At 54.5% G+C, this 23,161-nt stretch overlaps 2 protein-coding genes and 1 long non-coding RNA gene across 4 annotated transcripts; 2 read left to right on the top strand and 1 right to left on the bottom strand.

Annotated features, from left to right (window-relative positions):
- Positions 1 to 4: 4 nt before the first annotated feature.
- On the bottom strand, positions 5 to 6,024 carry CXCL16 (C-X-C motif chemokine ligand 16). The gene is made up of 6 exons (XM_008270827.4): positions 5,931 to 6,024; positions 5,296 to 5,609; positions 4,887 to 5,025; positions 4,511 to 4,593; positions 1,775 to 2,146; positions 5 to 1,242 (listed from the first exon to the last, which is right to left on the bottom strand). Exons 1-6 carry the CDS (start codon positions 6,002 to 6,004, stop codon positions 1,208 to 1,210), a joined length of 1,017 nt encoding a protein of 338 aa, XP_008269049.3. The 5' UTR covers positions 6,005 to 6,024; the 3' UTR covers positions 5 to 1,207.
- ZMYND15 (zinc finger MYND-type containing 15) lies at positions 5,607 to 11,244 on the top strand. 2 transcript variants are annotated; one of them, XM_008270825.4, is made up of 14 exons: positions 5,607 to 5,954; positions 6,382 to 6,982; positions 7,385 to 7,619; positions 7,718 to 7,873; positions 8,096 to 8,256; positions 8,707 to 8,859; positions 9,108 to 9,188; positions 9,324 to 9,440; positions 9,531 to 9,619; positions 9,710 to 9,808; positions 9,965 to 10,118; positions 10,212 to 10,270; positions 10,508 to 10,668; positions 10,950 to 11,244. In XM_008270825.4, the coding sequence occupies exons 2-14, from the start codon at positions 6,412 to 6,414 to the stop codon at positions 11,119 to 11,121; spliced, it is 2,208 nt and encodes a 735-aa protein (XP_008269047.2). In that variant the 5' UTR covers positions 5,607 to 5,954; positions 6,382 to 6,411; the 3' UTR covers positions 11,122 to 11,244. The 2 variants fall into 2 exon arrangements, with proteins under 2 accessions (XP_008269047.2, XP_069917398.1); XM_070061297.1 differs by lacking the exon at positions 5,607 to 5,954 and adding an exon at positions 5,966 to 5,988.
- Positions 11,245 to 19,054: 7,810 nt separating this feature from the next.
- LOC138846195 (uncharacterized) lies at positions 19,055 to 20,732 on the top strand. Its single transcript, XR_011383639.1, has 2 exons — positions 19,055 to 19,250; positions 20,468 to 20,732. It is a non-coding gene; the product is annotated as an uncharacterized lncRNA (long non-coding RNA).
- Positions 20,733 to 23,161: the final 2,429 nt, after the last annotated feature.

The raw sequence follows: 23,161 nt of genomic DNA, 5'->3' as shown, positions 1-23,161 counted from the left end.
CCAGTGACAGTCACACATGAATTTTATTGAAAATGAGAAGCAAATGAGAGCTAAGGTAACCGATCGGGACTGGCCACCAATCAGGACCAATACTCCTTACCACAGTGTAGCCCCCAGCAGCGGCTTACACAGCTTTTTATAGTATTCTGTCCACTAGGGCCCACAATTTCGAATCAGATCCCTGGTATGCAGTGAACAATAAAAAGGAAAACCAGAATATGGCTGTAAGATAACAGTTAACAACCACAAACCCAATAACAGTGTTGTACCTGAGCGAGAGTAAACAGGGGAGCACCACACATTGATAAGATTCGATGGTCCTTTATTGCTGGCGGTGGAGAGTGGGCTCATGCCCTAAAGAATTCTCGACCCTGAAGCCCAAAGCAACAGGGTTTATAAAGGCAAAAGCTGCAAAATCGGGAGGGGAATACATGGATACTGGGGTCAAGCTGACCTAAAACCCATGTGAAACTAGTATCAATTATAATCTTGACAATACCAGTTACAATCTTAACAATTCCAATTATAATCTTGACATTAATCCATTGGTTTTAATCATGTAGGACATAGACAAGTTACATTTTTATCATTAACCCAGGTGCAGCCTATCCACTTCCAAGCTTGAGCGATCATGTTAGGGGGTTTCTATGCTCTGCCAAGTGTGATGTAGTGGACCGGTATTGTTCAACTGTTTTAGATCATAGTTTCAGACCAGAGTCTCACGGGGGGGGGGGGGGGGGGGGCACCTTCCCAGAATGGAGTCTCAGGTTCTCCAAAGTGGAGTCCCTACTGTCAAGGTGTTACTTCAACAGATCCAAGATACAGTTGTAAGGTAACAGGGAAGGACACATTTCGGTCAACCTAGTTCCTGGGAATTTGGGCCCACATAGTTTCACAAGATACCCCCTTAGCCTTTGGCGAGCAAAGCTAATATGTACAGAAACAGAGGTCTGCAATTTAGCCACACCCAGTCCATTTTGATTCTGATTTTACAGGCCGGCAGGTGTCCAATCACTCGGGCTGTCTTCTGCCTTTCATAAGCCGTTAGCAGGGAAGCTGGGTTGGAAGTAGAGGAACCAAAACTCAAATCAGCACTTACGTAGCAGTCTCGTCACAGGGCTTCGTCACTCACTGCCGCAGCACTGGGCCTCTTCGTGCAGTCCTTACAAAAGCAAATCTCTCCCCTCCTCTCTGCTCAGACGCTGGATTATTGTGCCACACGTGTATGATAAAGCTGCAAATCTGGAAAGGGTAAAGATATTGTAAGATGACCTCTTGAATGAGGGTTTGGGGGAGGTGGTGTTAGGAAAGGAGGTGCAGATTGGTGCCTCCTCACACGGGGCACCAAAATGTTAGGAAAAGAGTCACAGAATAGAGAGGAGACAGTGCACGAATTCACAGCCAGACCGAATTTATTCAGAGAAAATAAACCCGCAGAGGTGGGTGACCAACTGCCTGCATGTACATGATGGAGCATGTGGGCAGAAGGCCACGACCCCCAGGGACCAGGCCCTTTAAGGGGGGGCTAGGGCTGGGGGTGGGGGGTAGGGGGCAGCAGGGAGGGGAATTCAAGGAACGGGGCATGGGCCTTGGGAACCTGGAAAATAATGCAGGGTGGGGTATGAAGGCAATAGGGTCTGGAGCCCATGGGTGGCTTTGCTCCCTCCACCTGAGTGGCTCACTTTTGCTACCACCCAAGAGCCGCTGGGGGCTGGGTCCCTGTCAAGCAGCGTCTCATCGTCCCCTAGGGGGAGGGTTCAGAAGTCCGGTTTACCTGAAGAGTACTTTGGGGAGCGCCCCCTTCTCCGCTTGCACAGCACATACATGAGGGCTCCAGTGAGGAGGAAGGTGATGGCCAGAAGGGTCAGCACCGGCACCATGGCTGACCTCCCAGCTGCAGGTCCTACAATTTCTTCTAGCTGCTTCTGGTTCTGCCCAGCCTCAGGCCCAACCTCCAGACTCTGGCTCAGAGGGGCAGTGGTGGTTTTGTTGGCGTGCGCTCCGGGTGGCAGGGTGGGTGGCAGGTGGGTCTGGGCAGTGGAGGGCAGGTGTGCGGATGCCTCCTCTGTATACTTGGGAATCTGAGTGCTGCGGGAAGGTAGAGGCTTCCGGTGGGCCAGACTCTTCCAGTGAGCGTGTCCACATTCTGGAGAGGGGAGAGGTGGAGAAACAGAGAGTGGGAGAGGGAAAGTACGGTCTTGTCCTCACCCATCCCAAGGGTCATGGCAGACACCCCATTCCAGAAAACCAGATTAACGAGACAGAAGCACAGTGAGTGCATTTAGCCAGAGATTCTATAACCCAAGAGCCTTCAGAAAGGAGACTCGGGGAAATATTTTTATATTTCAGTCTGGTGGAGATTGGACAAATAGATCATCTAAGCTGAGGGGAGGGGGCACCCAGCGAGGCCTGTCCGCCCACATTCTTGACCTCAAGTACAGGGCACAACCTCTCTGCGACAGGATTTATGACCTGCTTTCAGGTGAGGCAGGTGAGAGAATTCCTTTACCACCGGCTGCCAGGTTAGCGTGACCTTCCTTCTGTGCATCCCCCAGTTGCCAAGGTGCCCCGCTTTTGGGGTTTCATGTCCCAAACCCCAGCAGAGGGAAGGGGAGTGAGTCCCAGAGCACAGCAAGGGGCCGGCTGAAGACCAGGAGAGGGAGGCAGTAGCAGAGGGGAAGGCTGGCGACAAGGAGGGAGCAAACCACAGGATGTAGCCGCTGGGACACTGTAGCCAGTAGACTTGGCTTGAAACCCTGGCTCTGCTACAGAGTAGCTGTGTGATCAGGACCTGGGCTCTAACTCTCTGGGACTCATTTCATTGAGCTGGGAGGTTAGGATGGTTCATAGGTCTATGTAGTCCTATAGGTCTATGTAGAAGGCCAATATGGGTATCATTAATGCTACACAAGACAACTTTAGGGAGGGTATGGAAGAACATTTTCTATATCAATAGTTGTGTATTGGGGCTGGTGTTGTGACACAGCAGGTGAAGCTGCCACTTGTGACCCCAGCATCCCATATCGAAGTGCTGGTTCAAGCCCTAGCTGTTCTGCTTCCAATCCAACTTCCTGCTAGTGTGCCTGGGAAAGCAGCAGTAGATGCCCTGAGTGCTTGGGCCCCTGCTACCCACATGGGAGACTAGCCTGGAGTTCCAGGCTCCTTGCAGCCATTTGGGGACTGAGACAGCAGAATCTCTGTTTCTCCCTTTCTCTAACTCTGCCTTTCAAATAAAGAATAAATCTTTTTTTTTTTTTTAGAAAAAGGAGTAATAAAATATTGAACTCTATTTAATAATACACATGCTGACATGTTTTGGGATGAAATACAATTATGCCTGCAACTTACTCTGTAACGCACCAAAAATAGGTGGAGATGAGTGGTGGAGCAGGGAGGCTGACACGTGGGGCACCTGCTTTCTGTATTGAAGCGCCTGGGCTGGAGTCCAGACTCTGCTTCCGATTCTGGCCTCCTGCCAGTGTGCACCCTGGGACACAGCGTACTGATGAATCAAGTATTTGGAGACCTGGGTTGAATTCCTGGCTCCTGGCTTCAGCCAGACCCAGCCCTGGCTGTTGTGGGCATTTGGGGAATAAGCCAGCAAATGGGAGATCTGTCCCCCATTCTTTCTCTCTCTACCATTTTCATATAAATAAAATAAAATGTAAAAATTAAAAATAAGGTGTATGGATGATGTATAGGTGGATGTGAAATGAAGCAAATACAGGGCCAGCACTGTGGCATAGTGGGTTAAGTCTCTGCCTGCAGAGCCAGCATCCCACATGAGTGCTAGTTCAAGTCCCGGCTGCTCCTCTTCTGATCCAGCTCTCTGCTTTGGCCTGGGAAAGCAGTGGAAGATGGCCCAAGTGCTTGGGCCCCTGCCCCCATGTGGGAGACTCAGAAGAAGCTTCTGGCTCCTGGCTTTGGTCTGGCCCAGCCCTGGCCATTGTGGCCATTTGGGGAGTGAACCAGCGGGTGGAAGACCTTTCTATCTGTCTGTAACTCTGCCTCTCAAATAAATAAATCAGTCTTTCTTTAAAAAAAAAAAAAAAAAGCAAAAAACAGTAAAATGCTTTAAAATCAACATTGTAAACATATATATTTGATTTATTATGGAAATATGCGCAGTATAAGTCATGCTGTAAAATCTAATTGATGAGTATATGGATGTTCACTGCATAGTTCTTTCAACTTTTCTATAACCATCTTTTTTATGGATCTTTTATATTTTGAATATAAATTAATTTCCAATAATAAAATATTGGAAAACAAAAGTAGTGCTTTGATTTTTAAAAACATTAATAGCCCCCGAGGTGTCATGAGTCGGCAAAAGCCCGAAGGTGGTGGTGAGTGATGTTTGGTGGAGTACTCTGGCCAGCGTTCCAAGGTTCTGGAAACGTGTGATGCCCCAGAGGACAGGAGGACAGGAGGGCAGAAGCAAGGAGAACGGTGGGGTGGGGCCGCCGAGCCGGGCCGGGGACGCCCGGGGCAGGACCGGGCAAGTGCTCACCTCCGCGGTCGAAGCATCTCAGCAGTTCGTGCACCCACGGGTCGTGGTTGCCTCCGCACACGCTCCGCGAGTGCAGCCGGAACCTGGAGGGAGAAGTCGGTGCGCTCAGCCGGGACGCTCAGTGCCTCCCGCAGCACTTTCCTCATTCCAGAGGGCTGAGGTCACGCGAGGAAAGCTCGCTCCTGCCGAGGCAGGCCGCCCGGGAAGTCCCCGGGCAGGTGGGACTGAAGTGGAGAGAGCCGCCGCAAACGAACCCGGGGCGGGGGCTGTGGGGCCGCCTGACGCGTTCAGGCCGACCACCGACGGCCGGCCGGGGCCGCACCTGGCCGCACCTGCACTGCCCTCCCCGAGCCTGGGGTGGGGACGGGCTGGGTACCTGATGTAGGCTGTACAGAGGTGGTAGGCCCTGAGATGTTTTCGGAAGTGTTCCATTAACTTTGGATTCGGCGGGGAGCTGGAAGAAATTATTTGGTCGCAGTGACAGCTCCCTGTGACGCTGCCCTCGTTGGCACTGACTGAGCGGGACAGAGGCGGTCAGGACAACTTCCCAGGCCAAGGCTGTCCCCCCTTGCTGTTCCTCTCCAAGCACTGACCTCCGGTGCCCGACACCCAGACCCAACCCACACGTCGCACCCTCAGAACGTCCCATAATCGCAGCGGGACCCGAGAGTCCCCCAGCTCCGTCCGCAAACTCGGCTGCCCTGGGGACTGCCCAGGTAACTCCGCGGACCCAGCATCTGCTCCCCGCCGCCTTACCTGGCCCCCCCAGCCCTGTCCCGACTCACCCGAGAGGGCAAGCGCTGCCAGCAGCAGCAGCAGGCGTACCTGACGCCTGGACATCTCGAGGCGCCGCGTGAGACTGCCCTGTCCGCTCCGGACTGTGGCGTCCGCTGGCTTCTCTGCGACTTTCGCTTCCTCCCCGTGCCCGTCCGCTATCTCCGAGCCGGAGGCGGCGGAGGGCGCGGGTCCCGGCGCCCAGCACCCACGCACTCCCACACGGACTCTGCACCCGGTCCAGAGGGGCCGCTGCGGCGTCCGCCCGGGAGAATTCCCCGGGAGGCAGAGTCTCCACGCCCCCGCACCCCCGGGCCAGAGCTTCCTTCGGGGAAGGGAACAGGAATGTTGGGAGAAACCGAAAGAAAGCTCAGGAGGTGGTAGAAGGCGGGCCGTGGCGAGACCGTGGACCTTGGAAATGAGTGACCCATGGGAGCCTCCCTCCGCCTCCCCGACGCTGTCGCGTCTCAGCCGGGCTGCGCACTCGGCGGGAGCCCGCGCACCGCCGCGCTGAGGTGGTCCATGGAACGCACAGGGCTGCGTCCTCGCCCGGCCTGGGCGTCTGCCGGCTAGCACCCGAGGAGCGCGCGGCGGGCTCGGGCAGCCATGACGTCACGACCCTCCCCCCTTCCCCCGAGGTATTTACCTTCGAAAGTGGTGGCGGCTGCAGGTACCGGAGGAGTGGAGCGGCCGGGAGGGGCTAGGTCTGCTGGGGCTCATGGCCAAGCCCAGGGGATGCCCCAGCCCGGCTTCCCTCTTCCCTGTGAAATATGAATCCAAAATTAGCCACTTCTCATACCAGTCCCCGCAGGGTCTGCCCTCTTCCCTTCTCTCTACCCTCAGTTCAAACCCCGCTTCTCAGGGGTTTGAGTTTGGAGTCCAAAGTTTCTGCCTCTCCCTGACTCCTCCTCTTCAACCCTAATCGTCCATGCCCAAGTCTGGCCTTCCATTCTCATCCCTGAACTACATCCTCAGCTCTGAGAACCTGGTGCTCAGCTCCCAGCACTCATCTATAGGGGCCCCCACAAAGGACCCCACCCCATTTTGTGACCCAGCCCCAATCGCACCCATCATTCACTGGTCCCTTCCTCTGCTAGACCCACTCAAGTCCCCGTGCTCCTGCCAACATGGAGTTTGTGTCTGGATACCGGGATGAGTTCCTGGATTTCACCGCCCTCCTCTTCGGCTGGTTCCGCAAGTTTGTGGCAGAGCGTGGGGCTGTGGGGGCCAGCCTCGAGGGCCGCTGGCGACAGCTGGAGGCCCAGATCCGAAGGCTGCCCCAGGACTCTGCCCTTTGGGTGCTGCATGTCTTGCCCAACAGTAGTGTGGGCATCAGCCTGGGGCAGGGGGCAGAGCCGGGCCCGGGTCCAGGCCTGGAGGCCGCCCGACTCCTGGGAGACGAGCCCCCCCTCCACCTGCGAGACCTCAGCCCCTATGTCAGCTTCGTCAGCCTAGAGGAGGGGGAAGAGGATGAGGAGGACGAAGAGAGTGGACAGGAGAAGCGGGCAGGTGCAGAGAAGGTGGGGGCAGAGGAGGGCAGGGAGCCAGCCCCTACCAGCAGGGCGTCCCCCCAGGAAGCAAACCCTGCAGGGGAGCCAGAGGAGACCAAGAAGGAGGTAGGAGGTGGCGAGGACAGCTGCCGAGAGGACAGGGTGGAGGACACGGCTGGACGCGAGAAGAGGAAGGGACGCAGGAGCGGTGAGAACCCAGGGCTGCCCAGCAGGACTCCCCTTCTGAAGCCAGCACCCAGCTAAGGGGTACAGACTGGCGGCCAATATGGCCGGAAAAGCTGTTTCAATTGGCACACAGGGTGATGTGATTACTAACTTGAGTCAACATTCCCCTTTCAAGGGGAAACCGATCCAGAAGCCTGGATATACGCTTCCTCCAGAACAATCTAAAGTTCTGACAGCGCCCCTGCCCGCATCGCTGCGAGGCAGCAGAGGCCCGCACAGTGCAGCAGCTGGCCCCTTGCAGGGGGCACGCTGTCTCTACTTTTGTGCACTGAGGTTGCTTGCCTAGCCCCAGGAGGCATTTGCATTCGGTACCCCTGACCTTGTCCATCTCCATCCCTCATCCAAATTCTTCCTGTCTCCCTAGACGCCACCCCCCTGCACCTGTCTTGCCTCTTACTGGTGACTGACGAGCATGGCACCATTCTGGGCATTGATCTACTGATGGACGGCGCCCAGGGGAGTGCAGGCCGGGGCTCAGGGACTGAGAACCTGGCTCCTCGGGCCTATGCTCTCCTTTGCCACAGCATGGCCTGCCCCATGGGCTCTGGGGATCCCCGCAAACCCCGACAGCTTACTGTGGGAGACGCCCAGCTGCATCGGTACAGAAACCTGGTATCTGAGGGTGGGGAGGCCAGGGACCTGGACTCCTGTGCCCCCCTAAAGCCCCCAGACTGATGCCCTCTTCACTCCCATTCAGAGAGCTGGAGAGCCTGGTCCCAAGGCTGGGGGTGAAGTTAGCCAAGACCCCAATGAGGACGTGGGGTCCCCGACCCGGTTTCACCTTTGCCTCCCTTCGGGCTCGGACCTGCCATGTTTGTCACAGGCACAGCTTTGAAGTGAAGCTGACCCCCTGGTGAGCAGCCCACATAGACAGGATCAGAGGAAGACCCCAATAGAGAGAAAACAGGCCAGGACAATGGGGGATCCAGGAAGCAAAAACAAAAAAACACCACCCAGCTGTTCCGGGCAGTTCATGGGTATAAGACGAATAAGCTAAATGATGTGTGGGCAGACAGACAGCAGACAGGACCTGCGGATGTTAACAGGAGGGACCCACCTCCTTCCGTGTCCCCAGCCCCCAGTGCAGTGCCGTCCTGTACTGTGGAGAGGCCTGTCTGCGGGCTGACTGGCGGCGATGCCCGGATGATGTGAGCCACCGGTTCTGGTGCCCAAGGCTTGCGGCTTTCATGGAGCGGGCAGGGGAACTGGCGACGCTGCCCTTTACCTACACTGCAGGTGCCGTAAAGGAGGGCCGAGTGGGTGGAGTCTTTGGGACTGGGGTTGAGGTGACCAAAAGGAAAGTCCTGGAGTTGAGGGGAAAATGCCTGGAGCTGGAGTCTGGCACAGGCATAAGGCTTGGGTGGGTTATCTGGGGCTGGAGGCTACATCCCTGGGCTGGGGCTGGGGTCTCTGAAGGCTCTGGGTCCCTGAGAGTTTGAGAGAACAGATACTCAGACACCTGCCTGCTGCCCAGTGCCACCACCAACTGGCACTTAAAGGCTCAGCTTGCGCACCTGTAAGAGGGGATAGGAACAATGGTAAAGATCCAGCAATTGCTATGGGACGCTGGGGGCCCAGAGCCCGTGCTACACTCAAGAAACACTAGTTTCTTCCCTGGCCAGAACCAGGCTGAGACCCTGGGGAGAGAGGCCCCAGGCCCTCAACCCCTCCCCTCTCCTCCTCCAGAGGTGACCAGTGAGACCTTTAACAAAGAGGCCTTCCTGGCCTCACGAGGCCTCACCCGTGGCTACTGGACCCAGATCAGCATGCTGCTCCCAGGCCCCGGCACCCCCAGGCAGCCCCGGGGCAGTGTACCATCCCACAGCCTTCTGCTCAGTGGTGCGTAGGGGGCTCCTCTGCCTGGGGGGAAGGAGTGGGTTCCAGATAACCTGTGCCCAGGGCGGGGTCACTTCAGGTCACTCTCCCCACCCTGAGAGGGCTCCTCCATCCAGATCAGGAGCCCCGGCCCCTGGTGCAGCTCCACCCCGTCTTGGAGAACACTGCTCTTGAGGGGAGAAGCGGGGCAATGGGTCAGGTGGGGGTCTCTCTCTGGCCCCAGATGCCTCTTCTTCCTTTCACCCTCTCAGGAGACCCCTACCAGCTCCTCCAGGGGGATGGGCCTGCCCTGATGCCTCCTGTGCCCCCAGACCCACCCAGGAGCCTCTTTGGTGAGCTGGAAGGGCCCTGAGGGGGCCAGGGATGGGGAGGCCAGAAGCCTGAGTGGCTGAGAACAGCAGGGCTGTTCGCCTGGAGGTGTTGGGGGCCAGGCCTTGGCCAGGTGCCCAGTAACCCCCTCTCCCCAGGCTCGTGGCAGGATTACTACACATGGCGGGGCCTCAGCCTCGACTCCCCCATGGCCGTGCTCCTCACCTATCCGCTGACTGTATACTACGTCATCACCCACCTGGTGCCCCAGTCCTGTAAGGAGGAGCAGGGAGGGAGCCAGGGGTGCAGGGGCAAGAGGGGCCAGCGAGAGAGACCACACCTTACAGAGCTGGCTTCTCACACAGTCCCTGAGCTCAACATCCAGAACAAACAGTCACTGAAGATCCACGTGGTGGAGGCCGGGAAAGAGTTTGACCTCGTCATGGTGTTCTGGGTAAATCTCTCCAGGCCCGAAGGCTGGGCTTTAGGGCGCGGAGGACAGACACAGGGTTGGACCCAGATGTGGCCTTTCTCTGTCTTTCAGGAGCTGCTGGTTCTGCTCCCCCATGTGGCCCTGGAGCTGCAGTTTGTGGGTGACGGCCTGCCCCCCGAGAGTGACCAGCAGCACTTCACCCTGCAGAGGGTGAGGACTGAGGAGGGGTCTGCTCCTCAGCCCTGACCCCTGCCGTGGGCCCTCTGAGGGGAGCCTGCCCCTCCCTGCCCTCCTCTGGCTCGACCCTGTGCGTCCTCCAGTGCCCTGACTTGCAGCGGCTTCCCTACCCCACGCCCGGTCCCTCAGGATGGCCCCGAGCTGTCGGTCCGTCCCGGTGCTGGGGCATCAGCAAGGCTCGGCTCTGGGACTAAGGAGAAAGGGGGCCGCAGGGATCTTCAGATCAAGGTATGCGCCAGGCCCTACCACCTGCTCCAGGGACCCAAGCCCGACCTGGTTATCGGTAAGAGCCCCAGGGCTCAGCAGCACGGGTGTGGGGACAGTGGGCGAGAGGCAGGCCAAGGGAGCCAGCGTCCCCTTGCTCTGTGTCTCGCAGGATTTAACTCCGGCTTCGGTCTCAAGGACACTTGGCTGAGCTCCCTGCCCCGGTTACAGGTGGGGAACGGAGGCAGAAGGGGGCTTGCCCCGCCCTCCTGCTCTTCTCAAAGTCTCCTCTGCCCCCACCAACTGCTCCTCAGACGTGGGGCCTCTGCCCGCCTTTGACTCTCCCCCGCCCCAGGCTGCCCCTGGCCTCTCCTTTCCAACCCGTCCACGGAGGGTAGAGGGTGGGGGTCGGGGGTCGCGGCGGGGAGGAACTTCTACCGGAGTCTCTGAGGGCCCATCCCCGCCCAGTCGCTCCGAGTGCCGGCCTTCTTCACCGAGAGCAGCGAGTATGGCTGCGTGATGGACGACCAGACTATGGCGGTGGCCACCGGAGGGGGCACCAGCGCCGCACGGCCCAACCCCTTCCGCTCCCCCTTTCGCCTGCGAGCCGCCGACAACTGCATGCCCTGGTAAGGGCCCGCGACCCTCATTTACTTCCTGACCCCTAATTTCTTTTGCTGCCCCTCCGCCCGCATCCTGAAGTCCTCTTGACCTCGGCTCTGCCACCTGCCTTCCTGGCCTCCCTACTCGACGCCCCTCATTAGATCCAGCCTACAAAATCCACCCCAGCTCCTGGCCCCGCCCTTCTCCCCGCCCCCGGGCCCCCGCTGCCCTCTCGTTGGCCGGGCCCTCTTCTAGTCCCGCCCCGGAAACGCAGCCCCGCCCTGACCACGCCCACGCGCCGCTGCAGGTACTGCAACGCCTTCATCTTCCACCTGGTGTATAAGCCTCCACCTGCGGGTGCGGCCCGCCCGGCGCCGGGCCCCGCGCCCCCGGCCCCGACCCCCGCCGCTCCTCCCGTCCCTGCCCGCAGACGCCGAGGAGAAAAGAAACCTGGGCGCGGGGTCCGCCGGCGGAGATGAGTGCCGACGGGGGAGCCGCCCGTCTCCGCCCCTAACACGCCCCCGACAGCGCGCAGGGCCCGGGGGAGGGCTGGCTGGTGGAACACAGACAGGTAAATAAAATGACTTGTTTGAAACCTGAGTCATGGACCTTGTTGTTCCACGCCCACAGTTGGAGCTTTCTTTTCTTTTTTTAAAGATTTATTTTTTACTTGAAAGTCACAGTTACACACAGAGAGAAGGAGAGGCAGAGAGAGAGGTCTTCCATCCACTGATTCATTCCCTAGACAGCCGCAATGGCCGGAGCTGCGCCGATCCGAAGCCAGGAGCCAGGAGCTTCTTTCAGTTCTCCCATGTGGGTGCAGGGGCCCAAGGACTTGGGCGATCTTCTACTGCTATCCCAGGCCACAGCAGAGAGCTGGATTGGAAGTAGAGCAGCCAGGCCTCGAAGGGGAGCCCATATGGGATGGCAGCACTGCAGGTGGAGGCTTTACCCGCTAAGCCACAGCGCTGACCCCAGGACCTTTCAACCAGCAAGGGAGGGAAGGCTTCAGGGTTGGTTTCCTTCCCCCAGCCTCTGTCTCTCTCTCTCCCACCACGTCCCTTCTCCAGCTCAGGGATTCAAACCACCTTGGTAACCCCGAACCCCTCTCCATCTAACTCGGTACATCATCATCCAGCTCCCCACTCTAAGGAAAGATGGAGAAGCAGAAGGTGGCACCTACTCGCTGGCAGGAGCAGCAGTGTAGCCCCTCCCCACTGGGGGTGCCCAGCCCCCTTGGTTTGGACTCGCTTAGAGGCCCCACCACACACCTCCAGCCTCTCCTCTGCTGTATCCAGCCGGAGTTATTCTCAAATCACTCCATTCTGGCAGCTTATGCCGAGTTCCACCGCGGACTCCCCACATCCCATCCCCCACGGCAGCCAGAACACATTCCTTTCACATTGCATTGGAAGCCAGCCTTCTTCCCCTCCTAAAGAGTGAGCCGGCCTTAGCCACTTTAGAATCACCAGGTATAGAAAGGGAAAAACAGCGGAGAATGCAGACAGACACCACCTTAGCAGAGGGACCCAGTTTGGTAGCAAGGAAGAGGTCTCCCCGACATCGGACATCGCATGCTGCCCTGCTCGGTGTGGTCACCTCAGTGGTTTCTGTCCCCCTCGGGCTGATCTGACAAAACATCAGACACACCTGCAGAACAGTCCACAAAACACCTGACACGATTCTCCGCGAGCACCAGAGTTGTGGAAGACAAGACCATGACACTGTGCCCTATCGGAAGGGACCAAGGAGATACTGTAATCGTAATAAATCCATCTCCTTTCTCCTTTTCACATTCTGATGAACAAAGGTTAGTTTCTGAGCTTGTGACTAGTTAGAGTGTCTTTGCAATTCAATAGATAAATAACACTATCTGAGAAGTCCAGAAACTGGCCCTGGGGTAGCCAGTTCCAGCTGCTGTGTCACCTGGCCCGCCCTGCTCAACGTATTCAGTGGATTGGACTCAGACTGCAAACATGAGAGCAACCACTGTGCCTCCAACCAGCTCTTAGCACCTGGCCAGAGGCCAACCTGCAGCTGGTCCCATTCATTCCCCCATCTCCCCTCTCTGCTTCTTGTTAGAAGTCTTCCCGCTAGCTCCTGCCTTCTACAAACTTGCTCTGTGTAATTAGGGACTTAAGCCAAATCTAACTAGTCAGTTTAGATACCTTCCTCGCAGTCACTATATTTCATATAATCACAATTACTTATTTTTTAAAGGCGTGTTTATCTACTTTGAATGAATTGCAGGGAGAAAGGGAGAGAGACAAAAAGAGATTGTCCATCCATTGGTTCACTCCCCCAGCTGGCCACAAGGGCCAGGGCTGAGCCAAGCCAAAGCCAGGAGCTAGGAGCTTCCCCTCAGGTCAGATCTCCCACGTGGGTAGCAGGGAACCAAGCATTTGAGCCATCTTCAGCTGCTTTTCCCAAGCCATTAGCAGGGAGGTGGATTAGAAATGGAGTAGCCATGGGGCCGGCACTGTGGCATAGAGGGTAAAGCTACTGTGTGCAGTGCCAGCATCCCATATAGGAACCAATTCAAGTCCCAGCTGCTCCACTTCCAATCCAGCTCTCTGCTATGTCTAGGAAAGCAGTAGAAGATGGCCCGAGTCCTTGAGCCCCTGCACTGGCGTGGAAGACCTGGAAGAAGCTCCTGGCTCCTGGCTTTAAATCAGCACTGCTCCAGCTGTTGAGGCCATTTGAGGGAGTGTACCGGTGGATGGAAGACCTCTCTCTCTCGCTCTCTCTCCCTCTGCCTCTCTGAACTCTTTCAAATAAATAATTAAAAAAAAAAAAAAGTAGAGCATCCGGGACATGAACCAGCACCCATATGGGATGCTGGCATCACAGGCAGAGACCTCACTCACCATGCCACAACGCTGGCCCCAACCTTCTAGGTTTCTTAAAAAGATCAAAAGGTGGGTGATTTTTCTGAAGCTAAGAAGAAAAAGCTTGATGCCACCATTAGTGAATTACCCTAATCATGCTTTCTGAAAAACATTTTTTTAATTTACAAAAAAAAAAGACGTGTGGAGACTATATATATCCCACTGCCATCTGATTATAAGAAGCAATTGTACAATGCAACTCTGCCCTTTTCAAAGAAAACTTGCACTATATCTTCATTCCCTTCTCCATGAACTTTTTGAAGCCCTCTCATAGAATGTATATTATGAAAAACTATGTATGAATTTCAAAAACGTTTTGTTCCAAAATGAACGCATGGCAACTTGTTATAATGTGTCTGAACTAGATCTAGTTTGAAAGATAGGACATCAGTCCGGAATCAGCCCCTGTCCCAGCACTGAAGCAAGAACAAGCATCAGATCGAATGGCAGAATGGTGAAGTCATTGATGCTTTATGAAAACTTTATGGGGGGCCGGCGCCGCAGCTCACTAGGCTAATCCTCCGCCTTGCGGCACCGGCACACCGGGTTCTAGTCCCGGTCGGGGCGCCGGATTCTGTCCTGGTTGCCCCTCTTTCAGGCCAGCCCTCTGCTGTGGCCAGGGAGTGCAGTGGAGGATGGCCCAAGTCCTTGGGCCCTGCACCCCATGGGAGACCAGGAGAAGCACCTGGCTCCTGCCATCGGATCAGCGCGGTGCGCCGGCCGCGGCGGCCATTGGAGGGTGAACCAATGGCAAAGGAAGACCTTTCTCTCTGTCTCTCTCTCTCACTGTCCACTCTGCCTGTCAAAAAAAAAAAAAAACTTTATGGGGATGATGCCCCACGGAAATCAGCAGTTTACAAATGCACAGTTCATTTTGAGAAGGGAAAAAATGATGCTGAAGATGAAGCTTACAGCAGCCGACCATTGCAAAGAAAAAAGGATCTTATCCACATCCTGTTTGAAGAGGATCAGTGATTAACAACATGAACAATAACACCAGGGGCAGGTGCTGTGGCATAGTGGGTAAAGCTGCCACCTTCAGTGCCGGCATCCCATATGGGCATTGGTTTGAGTCCCAGATGCTTCACTTCCAATCCAGCTCTCTGCTCTGGCTTGGGAAAGCATAGAAGATGGCCCAACCCCTTGGGCCCTTGCACCCAAGTGGGAGACTCAGAAGAAGCTCCTGGCTCCTGGCTTCAGATTGGTGCAGCTCCAGCCATTGCAGCCATTTGGGGAGTGAACCAGCAGATGAAAAACCTCTCTCTTGCTCTACTTCTGCCTCTCTGTAACTCTGTCTTTCAGATAAACAATAATAAATCTTTAAAAAAACAACACCATAAACATCTCCACGGGTTCAGCTAGCACAACTCTGAAAAATTAAAGTTAAGCAAAAAAAAAAAAAAGATTTGAAAAATAATAAACAAACTCCATGGGTGCCAAAATTGTGGCACCCAAGTCAGCTGCAGACAAGAAAAGAGCTTTCAGTGGGAAGCTTTAACTTGTGGGATCAACATCCTGAAGCATAAATTTTTTGAAGAATGATATCAGGAAATGAAACATAGCTTTACCACTATTATCCCGAAGAAAAAGCACAACAAAAGTGATGGCTACCAAGAGGCAGACCTGGTGTAGTCAAAGCAAAAGCAGACCAGTAAGAGCAAAGGTCATGAGAACAGTGTTTTTGGGGGATGCTCAAGACATTTTGCTTGCTGACTTTCTGGAGGGCCAAAGAACAATAACACCCACGTGTTCAGAGAGTTTTTAGGAAAAGCCAAAATATAGCAGAAAAATGCCTCGGGAAAGCTTCCCCAAGACGTCTTTCTCCACTATGATAGTGCTCTTGCTCATTCTTCTCATCAAATAAGGGAAATTATGCAAATTTTAAAAAGATTTATTTATCTATTTGAAAGACAGAGTTAGAGGGAGAGACAGAGAGATCATCTATCCACTGCTTCACTCCCCAAATGGCTGGCTCATATGGGATGCCAGCATTGCAGGTGATGGCTTAACTCACTGTGCCACAATGTCGGCCCCCTTTATAAGTGTTTTGGTGAGAAATCATTGGGCAGCCCCCTTACAGTCCTAATTTGCTCCTTCTGACTTCTTTTTGTTTTTGTAATCTTAAAACATCATGGTGGGGGGGCGGTGGCTGGTGCTGTGGCATAGTGAGTTAAGCCACCACCTGCAGTGCCGGCATCCCATATGGACACCAGTTCCAGTCCCGGCTGCTCCTCTTCTGATCCAGCTCCCTGCTATGGCCTGGGAAAGCAGTGGAAGATGGCCCAAGTCCTTGGGCCCTTGCACCGCATGGGAGACCCGGAAGAAGCTCCTGGCTTCAGATTGCAGTTCCGACCATTGCTGCCAAACGGGGATTGAACCAGCAGATGGAAGACCTCTCTCTCTCTCTCTCTCTCTCTCTCTGCCTCTCCTTCTCTCTCTGTAACTCTGACTTTCAATTAAATAAATAGATCTTTTTAAAAAAACATTATAGGGCACCCATTTTCATCAGTTAATCATGTAAAAAAGACTTCATTGACCTGGTTAAATTCCCAGGACCCTCAGTTCTTTAGGGATGGACTGAATGTTATCACTGCTTACAAGTGTTTGGAACTTGATAGAGCTTACGTTGAGAAATAAAGTTTCTGTTTTTCATTTTTGTATTTTAATGCCATTTTCCACAAACTTTTTGAAGTACCCTTTTATAAGGTGTAACATTAGAGGCAGGTGGTGAATCGTATATGGGCACGCTCTGCCATCTTTGCAACTCATCTATAAATCTAAATTTATTATTATTTATTTATTATTTATAATTATTAGGAATGGATGTTTAGCCCAGTGGATAAGATGCCCACATCAATTCCTGGTTCCAGCTCCAGACTCCAGCTTACTGCTAATGCAGACTCTGGAGGCAGCAGAGATGGCTCAAGTCCTTGGGTTCCTGCCACCCATGTGGGAGCCTGGACGGAGTCCCTGGCTCCTGGAACTGTCGCAGCTGTTTCAGGCATTTGGAGAGTACATTCTTTTTCTCCCTCTCTCCCTCTTCCTCTCAAATTAAAAAAAAATCGTATCAAAATAAAAAGTTAAAAATCAATTTCAAGGGCGTGTGTTGTGGTGTAGAGGTTAAGTCTCTGCTTTCAGTGTTGGCATCCCATATGGGCACTGGTTTGAAACCCAGCTGGTCCACTTCTGATCCAGCTCCCTGCTAGCGCACCTGGGAAAGTAGCATAAGTTGGCTCAAGTCCTCGAGGAGTGAATCAGTGGTTGGAAGATTCTCTCTTCCTCTCGCCTCTCTCTGTAAGTCTGCCTTTCAAATATATATATATATATATATATATTATTTATTTGAAAAAAAAGAGTTACAGAGAGGGGTAGAGACAGAGAGGTCTTCCATCTGCTGGTTCACTCCCCAAATGGCTGCAACAGCTGGAGCTGCGCTGATACGAAGCCAGGAGCCAGGAGCTTCTTCTGGGTCTCCCATGCAGGTGCGGGGGCCCAAGGACTTCTACAGCTTTCCCAGGCCATAGCAGAGAGCTGGATTGGAAGAGGAGCAGCCAGGACTAGAACTGGCACCCATATGGGATGCTGGCGCTTCAGGCCAGGGCTTTAACCTGCTGTGCTACAGCGCCAGCCCCATAAATAGATATTTTTCAAAGGCAAATTCAGACTCCTTGGCAGGCTTATAAGGTACCTCTCTCTTTCTCGTTATCTTTTATTATAAATATTTTTAAATCCACGTATACACAAAGCCCAGAAACTTAGCATAATAAATCTCTATATACCCACCACCAAGCTTCAAGAACTATCAACATTTTGCCTATTTTATTATTCCCTCCAACATTTTCCCAGAATATTTTAAAGCACTCCCCAGATGTCAGTCATCTCACTTATATGCATCTGTAACTAGCAAGGGGTTTTTAAAAATGCCGTTATTGCCGGCGCCGCGGCTCACTAGGCTAATCCTCCGCCTTGTGGTGCCGGCACACCGGGTTCTAGTCCCGGTCAGGGTGCCGGATTCTGTCCCGGTTGCCCCTCTTCCAGGCCAGCTCTCTGCTGTGGCCAGGGAGTGCAGTGGAGGATGGCCCAAGTGCTTGGGCCCTGCACCCCATGGGAGACCAGGAGAAGCACCTGGCTCCTGCCATCGGATCAGCGCGGTACACCGGCCGCAGCGTGCTGGCCGTGGCGGCCATTGGAGGGTGAACCAATGGCAAAAGGAAGACCTTTCTCTCTGTCTCTCTCTCTCTCACTGTCCACTCTGCCTGTCAATAAAAAATAAAAAATAAAAAAATAAAATAAAAATGCCGTTATTGGGGGCCGGCGCAGTAACACACTAGATTAATCCTCCGCCTGCAGCTCCGGCATCCCATATGGGAACTGGTTCTAGTCCCGGTTGCTCCTCTTCCAGTCCAGCTCTCTGCTGTGGCCCGGGAGTGCAGTGGAGGATGGCCCAGGTGCTTGGGCCCCTGTACCCACTTGGGAGACCAGGAGGAGGCACCTGGCTCCTGGCTTCGGATTGGCACAGCTCCGGCCATTGTAGCCATTTGGGGAGTGAACCAACAGAAGACCTTTCTCTGTCTCTCTCTCTCACTGTAATTCTACCTGTCAAATAAATAAATAAATAAATAAATAAATAAAAATCTTAAAAAAAAAAAAAGAAAGAAAAAGAGGTATGAATGTTTTAAAAAATTTTTAAAAGGCCGGCGCCGCAGCTCAATAGGCTAATCCTCCACCTTGCGGTGCCAGCACACCAGGTTCTAGTCCTGGTCGGGGTGCCGGATTCTGTCCCAGTTGCTCTTCTTCCAGTCCAGCTCTCTGATGTGGCCAGGAAGGCAGTGGAGGATGGCCCAGGTGCTTGGGCCCTGCACCCGCATGGGAGACCAGGAGAAGCACCTGGCTCCTGGCTTCGGATCAGCGCGCTGCACTGGCTGCAGCGCCAGCCGCAGTGGCCTTTGGGGGATGAACCAAGGGAAGGAAGACCTTTCTTTCTGTCTCTCTCTCACACTGTCCACTCTGCCTGTCAAAAAAAAAATTTTTTTAAAGAATAAAATGCCGTTATTGCGCCCAATGACATTAACACCTTGTATCTTGCTTGCTCAGTTCACATTCAGCTCTCTTGCTACTTCAAAGCTGCCCTCCACAGTTGGCTTGTTCCAATCAAGAAATAAATAAGGTCCACACGTGCGTTTGGCTGTGTCTCTCGAGTTCCTTTTCTCCCATGGCCGATCTCCCTCCCCTTTGCTTCCTCTTTATTTTCTTGCCAGTGACTCCATGAGAAACAAGCAGTTGTCCTATGGGACACTGGGCATTGTGGGGCTGGCTGCTGACTTCCTCAGGACATTTTTAAAAATGTGTTTATTTCTTCCTTTGGTTCCCAGAAATGAGTAGTTGGAGATCCAGATGGCAGTGCTGTCCTGATGAGGTGCTTGCTAACACTGGCAGGCTGATCTCACTACACTTCCTGCCTCCCCGCCCCCCGCCCCCCCCCCCCCCCCAGCCAGATGCCGGCTCACTCACTGGGGAACTTCCCACTTTCCTGCTCAGCGAATCCGGCTCAGCACTGGCCTCCTCAGACACCCAGATGAAGCCAGACGCCCGGTCCCCCCACTGACCCCTACAGCCTCCGAGACCCCCTGGGGCTGTGTCACATCGCAGCCCTTTCAACTGCACAGCCAGCAAGAACAGGCACTGCCCCGGTCCCTTGGGGTCCAGCTTGGCCTGTTGAGGTAGGAACGGGTCAACTGCCCGTGAAATGACTTCCGCAGTCCTCCCCGTCTTTCCTCCCGGCTTCACACCCCACCCCCGCCGCCGTCTTAAAGGGTCTCTGGTGGATTGAGGGGAAATAGAACTTTTCACCACTCCCTTGGCCAGAAAATGACCTTTCCCCAAGTGCTTGCCATCTATTGCATAAGAGGATGGAAGAATTTGTTATTTCTGACTGGTAGGACTACCAAGGATTTGCTTATTGCTTTTGTTTGGCTGCGCTGTTCATTTTTCTTTCATGAACAGGCAGGTCTTTTGTAATAACAATATTTAATGTACAAATTTTTATCTCTTTTTAAATTTTTTTGAAAGACAGAGTTACACAGAGGCAGAGAGAGAGAGAGAGAGTGAGAGAGTCTTCCATCCATGATTCACTCTCCATTTGGCTGCGCCGATCTGAAGCCAGGTGCCAGGAGCTTCCTCTGGGTCTTCCCACGCAGCTGCAGGGGCCCAAGGACTTGGGTCATCTTCTACTGCTTTTCCAGGTCATAGTAGAGAGCTGGATCGGAAATGGAGCAGCCAGGTTTCCAACCGGCACCCATGTGGGATGCCGGCACTGCAGGCGGTGGCTCTACCCACTATGCCACAGCGCCAGCCCCCAAATTTTTCTCTTCAATAATTAATTCACTTGCCAACTACAGTAAGTGACTGAACACACACAGGCTTAGAGATGCAGTGGGGAAGAAAGACAAGGAATGATCCCTGGCTCCAGAAAGCTGGAAGTCTTCGGTGGGGCCCGGAACCAGGGGCTCGGGGCACACTCACATCCCACGCCACGGTACCCGGGTTCCAGACCCAGCTCCACTTCCACTTCCAGCTGCCTGCTAAGGAGAACCCTGGGTGGGGCAGCAGTGAAGGCTCAAGCACTTGGGACCCTGCCTCCTATACGACCCCGGGGCGGGTTGGGGGACCCCTAGATCGATTTCCTGGCTCCAGACTCCAGCCTGGCCCAGTCCTGGCTGCTGTGGGCATATGGGGAGTGAACCAGTACACAGAAAATCTCTGTCTTTCTCTCTTCCTGCATTTCAAGTAAATTTAGAAAAAAAATTTTTTTTAAATCTCCATCCCACTATCCATTTTTTGTATGTCTTTCGAGCTAAGAAGTCAAAAAGAAGAATTTCATAATGGGAAGATTGCATGACATTCAAATTGCAATGTCTATAATTTTGTGTTGAAACAGAGCCACAAGCGTTTCTTTGCATTTCGTCTGTGGCTGTTTTGAGAAACACGCGGCAGGATTTGAGCTTTGCACTTGCAACAGGAAATCCAGTGGACTGCAAGGCCTGAAAGCCCCACCACAGGCTCTTTACAGTAAGACTGCTCAGCCCTGTTCTGGGGAAGGGTTTTTGAAATGCTAGTTTGTGAGATTATCTGTGTGTTGTGAAGTCATTAATGGCTCTCTAACAACATTCATGTAAAAAATAAATAAAATGGTAATGTATATCATCTGTAGTAAGAGTGAGTATTTTGTTAGGCGTTTGCTTCATCTGCGTTCTCAAGGTATGCATGTGCTGCACCGTGATGCGAAAGGGACAGTGGTCAACACACCTCAGAGACCCTGGCTTGGAGGGAAGCCTGTAAGACACATAGCCGTTAGGGCCCGCATTGTGGCACAGCGGGTTTAGCCACCACCTGCAACGCGAGCACACCAGCACACCGTGTGAGCCCCGGGTTCGAGTCCCCTCTGCTGCACTTCCAATCCAGCTCCCTGCTAATGCACCTGGCAAAGCAACAGAGGATGGCCGGAGCACCTGGGTCCCTGACACCCACGGGGAGACCTGGATAGAGTCATGCAGCCATTTGGGTGTAGAGGAAATACAGCCGCAACCAGAGACAAAGAGAGAAAAGCGGACCCCTCCTCCCAACACAAACCTTGCACAGTGGCTGCTGGCAATTACCTAGTGAGGCAGGTGCCCACTGGTATCTTGTCTAGGGAGGGGAGATGGCCTAAGTTCTGCTTCTGTAAGCTCCAGTCATCCATCTGTCCTAATAGATCTGCCTCTGGTAGCTCTTTACCAACATACCGGACCCACCGACCGTCGGAAGTGTGGTCCTAAGTCAAGTAGGCTGCAATTTACACCCACCGATGCTGTAACGGCGAAGGTATGATGCTGACGAACCCATAAATACTGTAGGAAACTTGGGATTGTCAATCAGTTCTCAGGAAATGACTCCAGCTGAGGCCGCTGGCGGAATAAACTGCTCGATCCTCCACTGTCTCTGGTGCCTGTGTGGAGGGAGGGAGTTTTCCCAGCCCAGGTTTCTGTAACATGGGGCGTGAACCAGCAGGTGAAAGATTGCTCTAGCTCCCGCCCTCGCCCTCTAAGTAAGGAGAAAATGAGACAGGACCGTGGTTGGTGCTACATTCCCAGGGACACAAAGGCTCTTTCCCTCTGTATGTCCGCCTATCGAATACAAAGAGGAAACAAAACAAAACAAAACAGTGAGGCCACGTGGCCTGTGGCGGACCCCGCAGTGAGTGAGGGGGTCCCGGGACGGCGACCAGCCCCGAGCCCCTGGCGGCCCAGAGCGCCGGTCCCCGCCTCCCTGGCGCGCCGCAGGTGGGCACCCGCACTCCGCGCCTGCCCGGGGCCGAGTCTCCGCGCCCAGCCGCGCGCCACCCTGTGGCTGACTGGAGGGAGGCTGGGACTCCGCAGCGGGAGCAGGTGCCTGTGCGCTGGCGCGGGGCTTCACAGGGGCGCAAGCACCCTGTGGGCTCCCAAGATAATGGCCAGCTCCCCGAAGTGGGCCTGTCGCAGGTGCGCGCCATCAGGGAGGCACGGCGAGGGTGTATTGCTGTCTGTGGAGCCGCCAGTCCCCGCCTCCATCCCGGACGAGATGGGAGCCGCCCATAAAGTGATTCACTGCCTCACCGACACACCTGCGCTGGTCCTGGAGGCTGCCGCACGTAGGCAGCCGGCACGCACGCCCTGGTGGAGGAGGGGCGCTCCGGAGCGGCTGCGTGCGCTCCAGCGCGAAGATGGAGCAGAACGTGATGGACACCATGGCAGGTCGCAGGGTTTTGCGTTCTTGGCCGTGGTCTCCTTGGCCTACGGGGAGTGAAGATGGGCCTGCGGGCTGGGGTGCTGGGGACGCAGGCCTTGTGGAGAGCTGCCAAGATGCCGCTGGGCTCGGGGCATCATCCAGGCCCGCTCAGGGACAACGTCTACACCACCACCCGCCCTGCCCCAGGGGGACCACCATGCGCTTCCCAGAGAGTGGGGGCTTCCGCTCTGCTCCTCAGGGCAGTTGGGAACGCAAGAGTGCTGACCCCGTTGCTGCAAAGAAGACCCTCCCCCACAGCGTCTGCGCGGGCTCCCTGCAGCCCAGGGGAGCTCCTCACAAGGACCCAGGAGGCAAGAACTAGGGCAGCCGCTGCTCTCCTCTGTGATCCAGAACCCCCCACTGCCCCTCCCCAGCTGGGCAAGCTCAGGGGGTTTTCAGGGCCTTGTAATGAAACCTCCTTAAGTCTGTTCGGACTGCGAAGCTCCCAGTTCCTGTCCCATCACCTGCTGGAAGACAGATTCTGGGAGGAAGGTGCAGCCCTGCACACCTGCCCCTGCTGGCACTGGTCAGCGCCCAGCTCAACAGCAAGGTCTGGGAGGACCTTCCCCCCACCGAGCCCTCCAAGGCAAGGTCAGTTTGATGGCAAGACAGGATGGTGAGGGAAAAACCGGACTTTTCTCTGAACCGATAAACGAAGTGAGCAACTTAGAACGGTCCCAGGCTGTGCATTTAACTCTTGCTTCCCAGATGTGTCATTCAGTGCTAAATGTAGCTATTATAATTAAGTTTATTTTTTAGTTAAAGCACACAAACAGTGGATGTTCATATAGTGCTTACTCTGTGAGAGTGGGTGCTGAGCACACGTATC

The sequence above is a fragment of the Oryctolagus cuniculus genome, chromosome 17 (genome assembly GCF_964237555.1).
Source record: "Oryctolagus cuniculus chromosome 17, mOryCun1.1, whole genome shotgun sequence".
Taxonomy (NCBI): Eukaryota; Metazoa; Chordata; class Mammalia; order Lagomorpha; family Leporidae; genus Oryctolagus; species Oryctolagus cuniculus.
This window is presented reverse-complemented; position numbering and strand designations above follow the sequence as displayed.

Bases quoted from the DNA above. Each gene is read 5' to 3' on its own strand.
- ZMYND15 (XM_008270825.4), top strand. From the start codon at position 6,412: ATGGAGTTTGTGTCTGGATACCGGGATGAGTTCCTGGATTTCACCGCC. The intron at 8,257-8,706 runs GTGCCGTAAAGG...CTCCTCCTCCAG, and splicing joins GCCCTTTACCTACACTGCAG to AGGTGACCAGTGAGACCTTT. The intron at 9,620-9,709 runs GTAAATCTCTCC...TCTGTCTTTCAG, and splicing joins ACCTCGTCATGGTGTTCTGG to GAGCTGCTGGTTCTGCTCCC.
- CXCL16 (XM_008270827.4), bottom strand. From the start codon at position 6,004: ATGAGCCCCAGCAGACCTAGCCCCTCCCGGCCGCTCCACTCCTCCGGT. The intron at 5,610-5,930 runs GTAAATACCTCG...CCTTCCCCGAAG, and splicing joins AGCCGCCACCACTTTCGAAG to GAAGCTCTGGCCCGGGGGTG. The intron at 5,026-5,295 runs GTGAGTCGGGAC...TGTCCCGCTCAG, and splicing joins GGCAGCGCTTGCCCTCTCGG to TCAGTGCCAACGAGGGCAGC.